Source organism: Cyprinus carpio, chromosome A17 (genome assembly GCF_018340385.1).
Source record: "Cyprinus carpio isolate SPL01 chromosome A17, ASM1834038v1, whole genome shotgun sequence".
Classification (NCBI taxonomy): domain Eukaryota; kingdom Metazoa; phylum Chordata; class Actinopteri; order Cypriniformes; family Cyprinidae; genus Cyprinus; species Cyprinus carpio.
Window position 1 is genome coordinate 13,100,345 of NC_056588.1, and position 17,820 is coordinate 13,118,164.

Genomic DNA, 17,820 nt, shown 5'->3' on the forward strand with positions numbered 1-17,820 from the left:
TGGACTCGCTGCAGTACTCTCCATTTCACCCTCACTCAAGTGGTCTTAATTCTCTCCACGCCCCACTCCTCGTTGTATCTTGCAGACTGCAGAGGGCTTATCAGTCCCATAGCCTGTGTGCGGGTTTTAGATAGGCAGCACTCTATCGCCTCTCTTTTGGTCTCAGTGCTTCATTTTCAGTGGAGAGGAAGAGCAGTCCCAATGAGTTAGTGCAGGAGAAGAGATCAGCGCCATTTAGGAAAATCACTGAATCTGCATGACTGCAGAAGAGCTCAGTGATTCCCCAAAGAGCACTGGCCAGACTCAGAATGCTAGGAAGCAGTCTAAAATCTAAATGTTTGCAAAGAAATCCTCCTGGCCGTGGTGGTGTCATAGTTTTGAGGTAAGCCACTTCATTTTGCATTCCACACACAGTTTCTGTGAGGAATTCGCATTATTTTTAATGATCCTGTGACATTTTTTTTCTCCTCGAATCTGAGCTGTGCCGCCCATTTCGTTCGCGCTTCTATGCGGCCAGGTTCCTGACCGTAGCAGGCATGAGAGATGAACAGGGCGGGCAGTGTGTGATGATGTACACTGAAAGTAATGGTGCCTCATCACCGCTGCTGCTTAGTGCTAAGTGCATCTCTCCTCAGGCAGTTTGCATGCACAATGGAGGGCTGGAATGTCAAGCCAGTGGAGGAAGCTGCTGCCCCTTTTTCCTCGGACTTGGAGGGGGAACAAGAAGGTCTGTAATACCTGTAGGAATCCATCTGTTAACATTCCCTTTAATGTTAATGCCAGCTGATCGATGCCATAGGATTCCCTGGAAGTATGTGATTTGAAATCTGCCATATTTGCTTGGAGGTTCTTGTTCTAGCAGAATCGAGCCAATAATTCGGAGCCATAAACTCTGTAAAAGATGACTTTGCACGCTCGCCAAGCAAAACAAAACTGAGAACTGGTAAAAACATCTACTACAGTACCTATAATGAAATGTTAATGATGTATGCTGCTTGTAAATACAATAAATACATAAGTCCGAATTCATTGGGTACGTGAAGGCCCTCATGACACGTTTTGCTCAGTCGCTTTGGTACATTTCTCGATCTTCCTTGGACATTTGCAAAACAGTAAGTGCATTTCTCAAAACGGCAATCGTAGAAATACAAACAAACGGAACTACGCAAAGCAGTTCTCATTGCCATCAGAATGACAAGTCTTGCTGCAGTGTGTCGGATAGCACGAGATATAACAATGTACTCTGGGCGGGCCGTTATGATGTAAAATGGCAACTTTGGAGACAGGTCCTGTATTGAATCCGTAGGCAATTATGCTTCTGTTGCCATATATCCATTTTAATAGTGCGATTTTCACATTCCGTATGTGGGCATATGATTGAAAGTGATGGATAGATTCTAGCACTTTTACTCTCCAGGCAGTTTCCGCTATCATATGCCAGTGGCTGGAATAAGAAACTGGGTAAGGCCAAGTTTGGAGGAGGAAGCTGTGTCCCCTTTTTTCCCCGGACTGGAGGGGAAAAAGAAGGTCTGTAATACCTGTAGGAATCCACTCTGTTACCTCCCTTATATGTATATGCCAGCTGATCGATGCATAGGAACCCCTGGAAGTTTATGGATTTTGTTTTTTTGAAAATTCGCCTATATTGCTGTTTGCTTGCAGGTTCTTAGTTCTCGCCAATCGAGCCAATAATCTGAGCCATAAACTCTGTGAAAAATATTTAATGCTGCCAAAAACTAAAACTGTGAACTGGTATATAAACGGAGCTACTTACAGTATTTTATAATGAAATGTTAATGATGTAATGCTGCTTGTAAATACAATAAATACATAAGTCAAGATTCATTGGCTACTTTGAATGGAGCCCTCATTACAGTTTTTTCTCAGTCGCTTTGGTACCATTTCTTGAGTCTTCCTCTGACATTGAGCAAAACAGTAAGTGCTATTTCTCCAAACCAACTCGTACAAATAGCAAAAACAAACATGGTACTACCTGCAAAAGCCAGTCTCATTGCCATTCAGAAATGACAAGTCCTTGTGTCATTGTCGTGCGGATTTAAGACAGTGATATAACAATGTACTCTGGAGGGATGTTCAGATGTAAACTATAGGCAACATTTTGGATGACCAGTACTGTATTGAATAGTATGCAATATTGCTTATGTCTGCCATATATCCATTTGAAAAGTCCAATTTTCCCATTACTGGTAGGGTGGGATATTGATTGAAAAGAGACTGGATAGAATTCCTAGCACTTTTTACTGGTGGTCTGACCAAAAATAATTAAATAAATAATATAAACCATTACAACTCGTCACTGTCGATAATCACGAAAAGGAAAATGAAAACAGGATGAAAAGATGAAAATAAAAGAAATAGTCCACTGTCAGGAATTTGTAACTCTTTTGTTGTCCTCTTTCTGTTCAGTACTTCTTGCTTTCCAACACATGGTTCATGAGATGAACTACTGAGCTATTTCAGAGAACGATGATTTATCATTTGGTGCTCTACCTTCTCTTTATTAGTCATAGTCACTTGCACAATTCATTATAGAGTTAACAAAAGTCTGTAAAGTATGTGTTAAAAAAACGTTCTTAATGGGTTTATAGATGATTGTTTGTTCAAAAAGAATGGAGAATACTAGTTTTATGATGTGTGTATAAATGACTATGATGTGGAGGTTGTGACAAGTGGTTTGAGGACATTTGCATTTCTGATTTGAGAAATGCACCAAATTTTGTACTGAGAAAAACTGTAATAGTTAGTAGTTATGAACAAACTACCAGCAGGATATATAGGATATATATTATAATATATATTATGATATATAGATATATAGTCTATAATTTTTCTTATTTTTTTTTAAATTCTTCAAACAGAGATTTTTAAATAACTTAGTTTGGTTTACAGATATATAAAGCCATGAATCAAACCAACCATATGCAATAGACAGATTAACCGAAGATGGATGGATGGATGGATGGATGGATGGATGGATGGATGGTGATCAGGGTAATGGCCCACCCGCCACATAGTAAATTTTGAGCAAAGAATAAATAAATCTGCAATGTTTATCCTTTTGATCTTTCATGCAAAAAAAATCACAGAAATCTAAACTTTTATATATATATATTCACATTTACTCTGTTATATTTGGGGTTGATTTGTCAGTTTTTTGTTTTAATTGTTTAAGCGAGCAAGTTGAGTTCTGTTGGTGCATGCAGAGGGCATTTATTTTTTATTTTTCATCGGCTGAGAAGACCCTAATGCATTTGAATGTTCTGTGCGCATCTTGCCTCCCAGTCTTCATTGTAAAAGCTGAGGAAGATTTGCTGGCAGCCGCATTTTGAATAGTGAACTGTGCCGCTCTAGGAATTCTCTCCAGCTTTTTGCTGAACTCGTTAACTGGCGTGTAAATAGGGAAGATTTTTAATGAATTATACTCTTTTATGCTTTAAGGTCGTCTGCTTTTGGGATCAAGTTATGAAAGAAAACTGAAACATGAATATTAAAACCTAGTACGTCAGTGGGTATACATAATGAAGTAGGTTGCCGGAATAAGTAAACAGGAGCTATATCTAAAATACAAAAATACTCGGGGACAGCATAGATTAGTTTCTATTGAGGACAGTACAAACACCAACACCATCTAAATGTTGTTCTGAAATGGAGAAGTGTCAAAGACCAATGTGTGTAATGATTACGGAACTAGATGCACATTTCTTCATGTTTTAATTAATCCCAGTTCAGAAGCATAGTATATCTACGTGGCTAAAGACTTGCGTTAAGGCATTGGGACTCTTTAGCCATTCGTTTGCATGCCGTAACTACCACCATCTGGTGGACAATAAACATCTTCTCAAAAGCTGACTTGCATTTCAGAAATCCTATCCCAGATAGCAAACTTCTGCTAACTGAAGAGCTACTTTTTATCTATGGTTATAGTAACACAGAGGATCTTTCTTTTTTATTGAAATCATTGGGGACTTTTCCACTTGACCATGTGCCTTAATTATCCACAGTTTTTATTTATATGGCTCCCATTCCAGAATCTTTGTCTTTAGTCCAAATTAGCACCAGGTCCTCTTAGATAGATTTCTTCACGGCAGCAAAGGCATATTAATCTATTAAGTTAGGCTGAACGCTTCAAAACAAAACCGAGTCCAATGGTGTTCACCAATCTTTGGTTTCAGCTTCTGCCATTGCTGGAATGGTCCCATAGATCCAACAGGGACCAGTGAGTGGGCCGAAGAATAGATACGCCCAGGGCTGCTTTATGCTAAGACTGAGGGTGCCTGGAGGCTATTTATAGCGCTCTTTTGGGCGCATTCTGTCTGCCTTTGACACACTGACGCCCATCGTCACAGAGACCTCCCATCAGTGTGGCTTTGGCTCAAGGAGCTTCTTGTAGGCACTGATCCACGTTAATGCTGTGGCAGGGGCAGAAATCTCAGACTTGGGGGGGGGGGGGGGGGGGGGGGGGGGGGGGGGGGGGGGGTGGAGGGGATGGGGGGGACAACTTATTGATGAGACTAAGATTTTGTACCATACTTGCAGAAAAGAGTCCCGTTATTGGGAGTCCGATCATATTCTCCTTTATTGTATACATAACTAAAGAATGAAATTACAGAATACTAGTTTTAGTTGAGAGGTAACACCCAAAAAAATAAGAAAAATCTTATTTACACATTTCTCATGCTGGTTTTTCGTTCTTGCTTTTGCAGAACACAAAAAAATATATTTTGGTGCATTTTTAGCTGGTTTTGTCAACAGGGTCCAACAGATTGAAGCTCCAAATTGGACCTTAAAGGTAGTAAATAGAGAATCACATTGCACGCGGTTTGATGTTATTGACGTGGTGGTCATTATTTTAATTTTGGGATTTAATCAATCCATTTGATGCGGTGATTTAATTTGGTTTCTGATTTAATCTGGAATATCCACTGCGTAATTTAAGTATCATATACAAAGAAAGTTGTATCACTTTAGTTGTAATGGATTGTTTAACGTGTACACCTAACTTGATGTTCATGCAGCTTTTTACAAACGTGTGACCCCATTGAAATGTCACGGACCAAAAACCGATGAAATATGTTCAAAAATATCTGTAACTTTTGTCCTACATTACATTATGATGGGAAATGGGAGGGTGGGACATATATTGCGACCAGTCAGTTGGGTTTCCAAAACACATACATGTTGGACCCCATTTTGATTCATTGTTAGGATCAAAAAAAATAAAATGAAAGAAAGATAAAGAAAGAAAGCTAGAAGAGAAAGAGAATCAAGGACAGAAAGATGGATAAACGAAAAGAACGACATCAAAAGCAAGAGGAAAAAAAAGAAAAAAGAGAAAGACAAGCAAAAGAAAAAAAAACAAACCAGATTCTAAAAATACACTTATGCTCGAGTGTTGTCTCCACCGAAATATATCCAGATAGTAAGCTTTGAGTAACATAGCTTTGTAACAACATGAGAAGTGATTTAAATGAGTGCAGAATTTTTATTTTAGGGGTAAACTGAGCCCTTCTAAAGTGAAAGCCTTATTTTTCAGTACTGTAATGGTGAAAATTTCCCTTCCCTCATTATCTCGAAACAATCCTTTCAACCCTGTATTAATATGGATTGAGGCATGCGAGGTGATGCCAATTTCCACACTGTTCTTATGGACCTATTTAGGGAGGCGACTTTGGTTGGGAAGACAGTGGGCTGCCATTCAAAATTGTGTTTCACTTTCCACCCCCCAACATATTGTTGAGTCATGATCCCTACCACCACGCCAGAAATACAATAATAAAACAGAGGTTTTTGATTATGTGATACTTTTTTATTCCACCACAGTCCCAAAGTCTTGAATGCATACATTAAATGAAGGTAAGTTTAAAGTACAGTAAGTCTTAAGGGTTCGAGTCCATGGGGTCATATTTTCTTACGTATTATACTGAATTGCTGTCACATATGCACAAAATGATTATTCAGTTCCACTTTCTCGCACCTCTGAAAGTAGGAATTCCTATTTGTTGCACTGTCCAGCTATGGCCCACCTCAATGCCTGCAGACATACAGGACTAAGCACTTTCTTTAGCTGCTTTTATTTCTTTGGTTCGAGAGCTCACAAAGAAAGCCAGCGTATCTAAGCCCTGTGAGTCCCAATACACCGTTATTCCTAAAGCAACATCCAATACGTGTTGTAAAAAAAAAAAACAAATCTGCCCACCCTCCATCCTCAGCAAAGCATGAAATGGATTTTGCGCTGCCACTTCCAAAGGTTACGACTCTGTTGGTCTCCAAACCGTCATTTTTTTTTCTTCATAGACCTTTGCGAGAAGAGGATGCAAAACCGAGGTCTAGTCGAAAGCAGCGCTGGGTCTTTTGAAATTGTGGAGCTGAAAATGCTTTCAGTTGACCTATCGGTAAGCCCCGCCCCCCTTAGTTACTGTTGCTCACTTGGACAAACAAACGGAGCTGCTCACGGTCTTACAATGACAGATGTCAGTGAAAACCTTCTTTCAAGGTGTTTCTGATATATTTGGGACACAGGTGGACCTTCAAGTGGGACTTAAATATGCCATGGAGGGATATATAAAGATAATTAAAATAAATATGTAAAAAATACAGATCACAATGCCAAATGGGAGAATTATGTTACAGTCGTCACGATCGTTAATGACAACATCCCGGATCGACATTGTTCATATACTGCAGAGTAAGATTAAATTAATTTACATTTAACCAGGTTAATATGGAGAGGCACTCTCATATAGACCTTCGTTTATGTTTTTTTATGTTTTTTTGACTTGCACTGTATGGTACATAACGTGAGAACAGTTCGCTATTTAGGTTTGTATGTTAGCATGGACTCATTAACTTTAACGTTAGCTAGTTTTAGCCAGAGATACCTTGCTGAAGCACAAGATGACATTAAAGTTCTGCTTGAGCAGATGAAAACTGAAACTTAATGAGAGTAATGACAACCATAGAAATGAAAAGTTTTCGTCTTCATTGTGATTGGGGGTTGAATGCTTTGGGGCATGTTGCTCATGTTTGGTTGGATTTAGGAAATGGATTAAAGAAAATAGCATTGCCTATCCTCTCCAGGATAACTGGAATTAGTGTTACAAAGTACCCCTAGCACATAAGTTTTTCCATTTTTGTAGCATAAACATCATTAAAACCGGTGGCAACCTTCGGATCTCTCCAATGTTCTCTATATGGCGCTAAAAAACTAAAGATGTCCGATTTATTGCGATCCCCTTGTAACTGGCATTCGATCTCATCTGTGTTCGAGGGGAGGGGCTTATGGATAGGTTAATTAGTAAGAGAGGGGCTTAAAACCAGTTGGGGTGAGAAAAAGAAGTTGCTGCTTGCAAACCCCCCCCCCAAAAAAACAAAAAACAACCCCCCCCAACAAACACCACCAACAGGTTTAATTTAGGTGGGGCGCAGGCGGAAGTTGCTGTTTGCAGAGTTTTGATCTGTGTTGTAGAGCTGGACTCAAGCTGATTTGCTCCCGCCTCTGAGGTTCTTGGCAGCAGGGATGATAAAGGGGGGTTCTGTTTGTGTTGAATGGTAGGTCATCTACACAGTAAGGGTCTCACTCATGACTTGGTTAGGCCAAGCCAGGCCTGAATGGGCAATTTGCTCCCACTTGTCTGGCTGGTAGGCAGTACACGACGTACACAGAAGAGGGCGCTACAGAATCTCTCCCTCTCTCTATGCCCGGGCTGAGCTTCATGTGCAGCGTCTTTTTCCCTGATCTCTCCATGCTTCCTTTTTGCGTTATAGGGGAATATATTTGTGTGTGTGGGTGTGTGTGTGTGTGTGTGTTATTAAAAAAAAAAAAACTAATATATTTGAGATAATTGTTGAGATCATTTGTATTATTTGTTTGTATACCATGAAATTTTTTTGTTTTGCCATTTATAAAATTTTATGCCCCAATTAAGTTAAGGCAAGATAGTTTACTGTTTTGATAAATAGTCTATAGTCCTACTCAGCCTGTTAAATATATTCCTTCAGGGAACGTATGTAATTTCCAATATTTACAGGTGGTAGTCATGATTTAATTGCTGTCTCGAAATCAAAGCTTGTGCTGTTTCTTTCTTCCCCACGTCTCGGGGGGGGGAAAAAATGCTGGGCTGCTTGACTGAATTTCATGCTGTTTGCAGTCGAGCTCCAGATTGTGTGCAAATTTAATTCCATTTTAAATCGAACAGTTTATAAGAATAAAATCGATAGAAAAAAATTGTTTTTAGACAATCATTTTACGACCACCTCTAGGTGCTGTAGCCATCCCCATTTCATGTTATGTTGTTGTGGAAAGCTTTGCTTATTTTGAAAATTGTGGACTTGTATTAGAGAAAGTGTACCGATTAAAAAAAAAATAGGTCCACCACCACACACACAGGGACTAAGAAAAGGGTCATTTAGAAACAAATTGTTGTAAACTGTTTTAAAATTGGACCATTATTATGAATATATGTTGATGTCATTATGTGTGGAGTAACAGAGAAAAAAAAATCTAAGTTAGAGGCGAATGGTAGTACTACTCTATAATTGGGCCATTAATATAAATATATTCTGATATAATAAACCCTATACATAGTTAAGTAGAGTGACTAAAAAAAAAAATAGTTTAGAGGCAAATAATTTATTCCTAAAATGGGCAATTATTGTGAATATGCTTTAGTATATAAACTTGTAGATAATATACATGTAATTATGTTGGAAAAATTAGATGGATCTTATAAGAGGTGAATCATGTTAACTGGTAAAGTTGGACATTAATAAAAAAAATATTTTAATAAAAAAAAACCTGTACTTTATACATGTTATTATGTGGAGTAACTTAGAAAGCATTTAGAGGTGAAATTGTGCAGACCTTTTGAGAAAGCTTTGAGGCGGTCAAATAACAGAAGACCTTTGTCGTGCTGTGAATTAATTGCGATCCAAATTCATTACATGCAGATTTTGTTTTACAGACATCCTGCTGAGAAATAATTACCCATCCAAATAGAGGGCTTATCCCAATTTATTGATCTGGAGATCAGATTTGGTCGGGTAGAGTATTTGCCTCATTTCCAAGTCAAACACGTTAATATAAACAGTAGCATCATGATTTAGAAACGTCACTGAAACATTTTCCAATAGCACATTACGTTGCTACTTTTCAATATCATACTCATTACACAGTGCTATGACAAAATTGTGACATGAACTGGAGATGATTCATCTGTATTAGATACATTACTGCCCCAAAGCAATTTCATATAGTGTTGGAGAGAAAATATGCCATTGCAAAGTATCTGTTTTTTGTTTTTTTAAATCTCGTTACATGTTCTGTTGTTCTCAGAAATGCCATCAAAGTAAGAAAGTAAAAAAGAATTCTTAGTGTTTTCATGCCCGTATTGTTATCTGAACCAAACAAACATTTTTTTTTAATATTTTATGGGAACTAATTAAAATAAAGCTTTAAAAAAATTTAAATATAGGATGAAAAACCTAAATGAAAATTATAAAAGCACTTTGTCTCAACTACAGTTTTCTCAATCAATTTGGTACATTTCTCCAAACTCAGGAACAGCTCTCAAAACAGTTATCACCAGCAAGCAAACTAAACACACTTATGTTGGCAAAAACAGTTACCTAATTCACTGCACAATGATAAACAACACAGCATTTTATTCTAGTAATGCAAGAAATGTGTTCTCTGTTGATTTGATAAATTCAAAATCATAAAAATCAATCAATCTTTCTCCTACCTCCTCAGCTCTTCTTTCTCTCTACCTCCCACAATCTTAGACGTTCTCACCTGTAGCTCCTCAGCTCTTATTTCCTTGTCTCCTTCGTCCCTCAGCTTCTTTCTTTTGAGTCTTTCTCCTTCGTCCTCAGCTCTGTCTTTCCTTTTCCTCCTTCATACTCAGCTCTTCTTTCTCTTTTCTCCTTCATCCTCAGCTCTCTCTTTCTCTTACACCACCCCTCCTCAGCTCTTCTTTCTATCTTTCCTCCTCTTCTCTGCCTCAGCTTCGCTCTTCTCGGTCTTTCTCCTACATCCTCAGCTCCTTCAAACTCTTCTCTTACCCCTCAGACGCTTCTTTCTCCTAACCCTCCTCAGCTATTTCTTTCTCTTACCTTCTCAGCTCTTCTTTCCCATACCTCCTCAGTGTTCTTTTCTCTTTCTTCTTTCTCCTACATCCTCAGCTTTTCTTTCCTCTTGCCCCTACATCCTGCAGCTCTTCTTTCTTGCTACTACAGTTCTCAGCTCCTCTTTATCTCACTACAATCCTCAGCTCTTCTCTCTCTTGCTCAATACATCTTCTTCAGCTCTTCTGGGATCTTTCCTCCATCTCCTCTTGCCTCTTCGTCTTCTCCCCTCTACCACGGGCCACCAACTCTCACTCTAACAGCTCTGCCTTTTCCACTTCTCATTCTTCTTTTTATTGTCTTTTTCGCTAAATTCATCTTCTTCCCCTTCCTCTTCCCCTTTTGTAGATGTTGTAATTAAGACAGCTGTGTGAACAATTAGGAAATGGTCTGGTTCTGTGTTTGAGTGGGGGATGATTACTAACTGATCAGATATCAATTTGGGGAGTTGTTGTAATTGAGACATATGGTGTGCAACTTGACTATTTTACAATTCAAAGAGTTTTTGGTTTGTTGTGTTTTTGAAATTTGTGAAGGTACCAATGAAAAAGCTGCAAATGTTTTTCTGATATATTAAAGATTTTGGGTGGCTGTATAGAACTGCTGTGAGAACATTAGGGGAATGTTGGTGCACAGTGTTTTGAAACAAAATGATGCTTTTTGATTTGTATGAAATGAAGGAGAATTTACTATCGTTTTTAGGACAATACAGAGTGTAACAGATCACTATGTTAAATGATTTGAGAGCAGTTACCTGAGTTTGGGAGAAATGGACCAAATTGATTGAGAAAAACTGTAACTGAAATAACTGTTTAATTTTCAAAAATCAATAAAAAAAGCTAATTTGAAATATTTAAAAAAAGCTAATAAAAATGACATAAATCTATGCCACCATTGTTGTCATATTTCTTATTTGTGTATGTGACAACAATGATTTCATTGGTTATCTTTATCTTTTTTTTTACTCAATCCATTTGCCCTAAGGTAGGCACTCTGTTATAAGCCACTAGCTGATGATTTTCTCTTTCTGAGCTGATGTGTGATTTTGTTTCTCTCTCTCAGTATCCGATGGACACAACAGCCAGGAGGAAGTGACTACTGACCGCAATCCAGGACTCCAGCGTAAGCGATTCAATGAGACACTGCGCATAACCCGCATCCAGAGGCACCAGGGCGGCCGTTATTACTGTAAGGCTGAGAACGGCCTCGGCACACCCGCCATCAAATCCATCCGAGTGGACGTCTACTGTGAGTTAACAAGCTCATTCGCCTGTCAGCAAAAAAACCACACACTTGACACACACTCTTGCAAGTCAACGATAGCTTGGTATTAGCCTTTGCTGACTGTGCCTGCATCTCTCTTTTAGCTTTTGAGATGCATACTCAACCTTGATTCAGCACTTCACTTAAATCCTTGGGTTACGAATGGTGGATAATCAGTTGGAAAAACACTTATAAGCAGAAGTGTTTGCTGTATTACTTTCTAGGACCACTGCTTCTATAATACAACAACAACAATATAAAAAAACAAAAAAAAAAAAAAAGAGAAAAAAGAGCCTTCTGATTGTAGCATTGCAAATTATTACTGATATAGAAATTATTACTATATCAAAATTATGTATTTATGATAAAATGTATATATTATATCATTAATAATGATAATTGAGCATTGTAATGATTATTCAGATTATGAATTGAAAGGATTTTTTTAAAGCTTATATTAAGCTTTAAAAAAGCTTATTAAGCTAGCTGAAAGAACATTAAATTGCATTTATCTTTCTTTTTTCGTGATTATGAAAAATAAAAATGCAGTTTAAAACAATACTTTTTTAATCCTTTGCTTGTTAAGCTATTACGAGTGCCCATTATTCAAAACTATTTATTTGACAAAAATTATAAAAGGCACAGTAATCTAAATAATTTATCATGGCTGGATGACCTTCCAGCATTGTTTATAATGGGCCAGAATGTTTTCTAAGCATTAATGCATCTCTCACTAGCTGCTTTATGCAGAATGGAGAGAGACAGTAGCACAAATTCCAAGCATATTTTACATGCCTACTTTAGCACAATATTCGGTAACAAAACAGGGATGTTATAATGACTAAATCTCAGCCTCTTAAGGAGCTAGCCATTAGCCATAACCTTTGTGCCCTTCAGGCAATGAATGTCCCTGAATAAGTGTACAGTTCTGTAAGTCACTTTGAATAAAAGCATCTGCTAAATAACTGCTTAGAAAATATTTTATCCACTTATGGTTTCATTTAATGATACAGGCAAAATAACAAAATGTGTTAATGACTGGGCAATAACACAAGGCAGTGCTAGGAAGGAAACAATATACTTTTAGGCCATTTGCAAAAATATTAAATTTAAATTCATCAACATTGTACCCCAAGGCACTTTCTGTATAGTATTGCCTAGTTATGCTGTCTACAATAGCTGAAGTTTTCATTGCAGTATAAGTGAAACTTTTCCAGATTTCTTTTTACATTTCGAAGATATTGAATGCATTGATTAAAGGGGAAGTAAATGCATTTCTGTAAGTTAATTTCTGTCAATCACAGAATTAAATTAAATTTTAAAATATATTTCAAATAGAACACAGCTCTTATAAATTGAAATAATATTTCACAGTCCAACAGTTTTGACTGTATTTTTTATCAAATAATACATCAAATAATTCCTTTAAGCATAAGAGACTTCTTTCAAAAGCATTTAAAATATATATAACAAAAAATACATTGAGGTGTCTCATCATACTAGTGATTTATGGAAACCATTAACTCTGCTTATGTTTCATTACCACTTTATGTTTGAAATGAATTACGTCTGATATGGTCAGACTTGCAATATCTGGGACATAATGGAACATGTGTTATTTCGTGTAGTTCTTGTCTTGCACATTCTAGATCATCAAAAGCCAGACAGCCAGATTTTTTTTGTGTGACTCATCATAAGAGCATATCTCATCTAGGTCTCTTTCAAAGAGGGGTGCACTCACACACGTCATCATTTTAAGTCCCATGAACACTTTTATTTTCTCCGAGATGCCACATGCCCTCATTATCGACTTAAAGGTACTTGCTCATTGAAGTTCTGGGACAACCATAGACTTTGCTGCACATCAAATTCAAGCCTTTGAATAGGTGACAAAAGTGCATAAAAAAAAATGAGAGGTTTAATGAAAGAGTGAAATGAAAATGAGGATTTTTTCTTCAAAGAGACATCATCAGTAAGCTAGCTCCCCAAGTTTTCCATGTTTCAAAGGTTACCTCCTCTGCTATCAGAACCATCAAAAGCTATCACGACCTGTCAAAAAAGGATTGTGTGTTGCCTCTGTTTCCTACAGACACGGAGGAGCCATAGATGTTGTTAAGTGATTTATGGTAGCACAGAGAGATGAATAGGAGGAGCGATGGACGATGGCAGGCAGCATTGCCGTAGGGAGACAACATGAGGAGCAAGTCATTACCCTTGAATTAGAGAACAGGCCTCAGCTTGTCATTTTTATTCCAGCTCCACGGTGGAACTATTCGCTGGTGGGCACTCACTTTTATCGATCAGAGACATGCTACTCCTGATGCAGTGATCAAGCCTAGACACATGTCATTGTGATAAAAAACAGCCAACACACTGCCGATGAACAACGAGTGCTTCGATTTGGAGTGTGCCAATGTTGCCTCTAAGTGTGGCATCACTCCACTAGTCTTAGTTTCAGGGGATACTCCACCCCAAAATTATGTCATTTGTCATTAATCACTTGTCCCAAAGTGGTCAACTTAAACCTTGAATCGTGAATAAATCAATAACCTTTTTTTCCCCAGTAAAATAGGAGAATTATGTCATCATTTACTCACCCTCATTTACAGTGCCGATCCTAGACTTCTGGGGGCTTACGCAAAGTGGTTATGAAAAATGGGTCCCTGCCAATATCCAGCGACTGCCAAACTGTCCCTAGCAATAAATTTTGATTAAACAATTATACTATATATATATATATATATATATATATATATATATAGATTATATATAATATATACATATATATATATATATATATATATTATCTATTATATATATATATATATATATATATATATATTTCGGATGCATCTGAAAATGTCATACCATTGATCATTGATTTTACCTAAAAAGTTAAAGTAATAAAAATAAAAATAGGCTATGTAGAAAACTGCACGCTTTCAAGGACGCATATTTAATACATGGCGGAATGTAGTCGTACACCAGAGGAGAAGCAAAGCGCTGCATTTAGAACAACAGATATTTTACCCAATTCAAGACAGCAGTCCAAAACAGTTAATATTGAAGTTCACTTTAGGAATTAACAGGTTGCATCGATGAGTTTGATGTACAGTGTTTGACAAAACAGAGCAAACGGAAAGAGAAATCGCAATCTATGGCTATTATTAGCTCCCTATATAAAGTATACGGACAGAAAAAAGGTTGTGCAGTAAGATACACAATCTTCCAGTTTAGGATAAAGTCATTATGAACATTAACAATAATTTGGGACAAATACAATGTGATTTTATAAAATATAAAATGTAAGTGGCACTCTGTAGTGCAGCAGGATTTGGAACAGCATCCTGAGCCACCACAGACAGTCTGTAACTTTAAATTGATGTTGTTCAACAAATTAAACTGTTAGCTGAAAATATCCATCAAAATAAAAAAAACAACACTGAAATAAGAGCATGCAGTTAAATCAGATGCGCGTGAAAGTTGTGTTCGTTTACCACAGCAACAGCAGATTATTATTTCAGAATTATCCTGGGTCCTGTTCGATTAATATTTTAAAGTGATGCGTGATAAAGACAACCAGCACTCTGATGTTGTTGGTTAATAAAATAAAAATTTTGTAATTATTGTCTGTTATACATAAAAAAATAAATTAAAAAAACTGTTTAGGAGTTATGAATATGTTAGCAAACATAAGCTATAAATGAAGACTTTAGGTGACATGAAACTGTGGTCAAAGGTCTATTAAATTATTGGGTGTTTTGGTGGGCGTGGGGGGTGGGGGTGGGGTCTGGGAACTTGGGGGTACTTGGGTTTATGTCCCCACCAATGTTAAAAGCAAACATACGCCCTTGTCCAATCTATATGACTTTCTGTTATGTGAAGCATAAAAAAGGTTCAGTATTACAACTATAACCTGGCATGCTGGAATATATCACCAATGCTGTCTGTCAAATAGTTATTGAGCAGATTGATTAATGATTTGAAAGAAGAGAAAGAATGATTTTGAAAGGCTTGGTTTATTTATAGCTGAGAGTCGAGGAAGGTTTCTGCTTTAAGGACAGTCTGTAAAAGCACATGGCTCAAGCACTCTATGATAATTATTGTGGCTCTTGAAAAAAATTACGGTTGTAAAAATACTCACAATTCAGGTGCCAAAATACAGGCGCCTGAGTGGTCCATCATTTTAGACATGATGTACGCTGTTAATGCTTGTGTGTTTTTGCACCCACTTACAGCTGTTTTCAAAGTGCTTAAATTTATAGATTCCAAACGGAACTAAAATACTAAACAAAGACTGATTGATACTATCACATGGTTATGCTTTCATCGCAATCCTGTTGCACAGGCTTAATGAAAATTGAAAGATGAATACTGATATAAATCTTTAAAAACCAAGATTTCAGGTAACACTTTACAGTGTGATTAAATTGCTTAACAATAGTTAATGCAAGAACAAACAATAAACAATGATTTTTACAGACTTTATTTATGCAGATTAATATTAATTTATAAATTATTCTATTGTTTAATATGACTAATACTATTTTAATTATACCATTGATAATTAATGTTTGTTCATTATTAACTATTTTTAATTCAGACATTTAATAAATTATTATATATGTATAGAATTTAATATACGCATATATGTTGATGTTTGTTAATAATGTACTGTTCATTGTTATTTGTAATATGTTACATATTGCATGAACTAATGTTAACATAAAGAACCTCATTATAAAGTGTTATTAGATTGCATTTGATCTCAATAACATGCTTTTTAACTGGTATTTAGTTTAACTGGAGTTAGGTTGGTGTTAAATATGGTGTTAAATACAAATGTAGTAAGTAATTTATGTCTATCTTGGACCGTAATAAAAAGGCTACTGTATGAATTGCGCTCCAGTAAATTTCAATTCTTTTATGGGCTCCTTCTTAATTTAGGACATTTTGGCTCATTAAGCAATTCGACAATTTATTTCTTCAATCTCTGAGCAGCTTGGGAAGGAAACAGGGAAAAATCCGCTATATAAAACTATAATGTTGGGAATTATTTCCACATTTAGAGGTATTTTTAGCAACAACCTAATGGTAGTAGTTGCCACACAACTGTTCTTGGTGTTTGCAACACCATATGCATTTCAACTGAGCTTACGACTTTTTTGAATTGGGGCAATAATATGGATGCATGAAATCTAAATATGGATGTTTTTGTTTACCTGTAACCTAGTTTTCTGTTTATTTACTTTCTGTCATTTCCATACTTCTCTCCTACATGCCTGTATATATTAAAGCCTTTTTTACATACACCTACCTAGGGTTCTAGATTGCTATTGCTGTGTACCACCATCTCCACAGAAGTCTCTGAAGCCATTTTTCAGGGTAATTTGAGCAAAGTTAAATCAGTGTGACCGACCCATCCGTTTACATTTCAGATTTAGATGACCCCATTGTGACGGTCCATCAGAGTATAGGAGAGGCAAAGGAGCAGTTCTACTATGAAAGAACAGTGTTCCTGCGGTGTGCTGCCAATTCAAACCCTCCTGTGCGGTACAGCTGGAGACGGGGAAGGGAGTTCCTGTCTCAAGGTTCGGACAAGGGTGTGGAGATCTATGAGCCATTCTTCACCCCAGGTAAGACATTAGCTCAGATGTACTGTATTCACTGCAGTAATGTAATTTGGAGTAGACATCACAGTTATGTCACTTGCAGCTGTGCGCGCATTGTGGTGGCAGAAAAATGCTTGTAACAAGCAGAGGGAAATGGGTAAAATCCATGAAATAAGAAGAAAAATTTATTGTGGTGCCTTTAGATGTCAGAATCAGAATGCAAACCATTTTTTACAGCATGAAAAAGCTATTTAATTTAAACATATAACATTTACATAACATTTACCTATTTTATCTCACAATTCTGACTTTTTTCAGTTAAGTTTTTAAATTAAATATATTGCATCAGTGCAACAGCTTCACAAGCATCATCCATTTTTTTTATTAAATTCACAAAAAAGTATTTAATTAAATTGAATTATAAAACACATACAAACTGAACTTTAACTTAAAAGCTTGAGTTGCTTGAAAATATTTTATTAACTTAATTGCTCTTGCATGAAAGTTGCTGCAGCTATCAGGAGAGAAAAAGAGGGAGCATCAGTTTGACATTGTGAGTGTTATCTGGTCCAGAAGGACACACATCATCTGACAGTTAAAAAAAAAAAAAAAGGAGTGGATCCATCCTGGTAATTAGTCATAAGATATAGGGTATTTCAGGACCTGTTTCGGTCTTTTTATTCCCTACAGAGAATCAATCACAAAACATTAGTCTGTGCACTTAAAGGAGATTCTGCATGTTATTTTCAATAGTGCCTTCTTTATCTTTCAGCCTCTTCAAAACTATGAATATGAAACTAAT

The 17,820-nt window shown here is 36.8% G+C and overlaps 1 protein-coding gene across 1 annotated transcript; it reads left to right on the plus strand.

Annotated features, from left to right (window-relative positions):
- The first annotated feature begins 651 nt into the window (after window positions 1–651).
- LOC122148113 (MAM domain-containing glycosylphosphatidylinositol anchor protein 2-like) lies at window positions 652–17,237 on the plus strand. Its single transcript, XM_042773390.1, has 3 exons — window positions 652–727; window positions 11,206–11,391; window positions 16,845–17,237. Exons 1-3 carry the CDS (start codon window positions 652–654, stop codon window positions 17,156–17,158), a joined length of 576 nt encoding a protein of 191 aa, XP_042629324.1. The 3' UTR covers window positions 17,159–17,237.
- The last annotated feature ends 583 nt before the right edge of the window (window positions 17,238–17,820 follow it).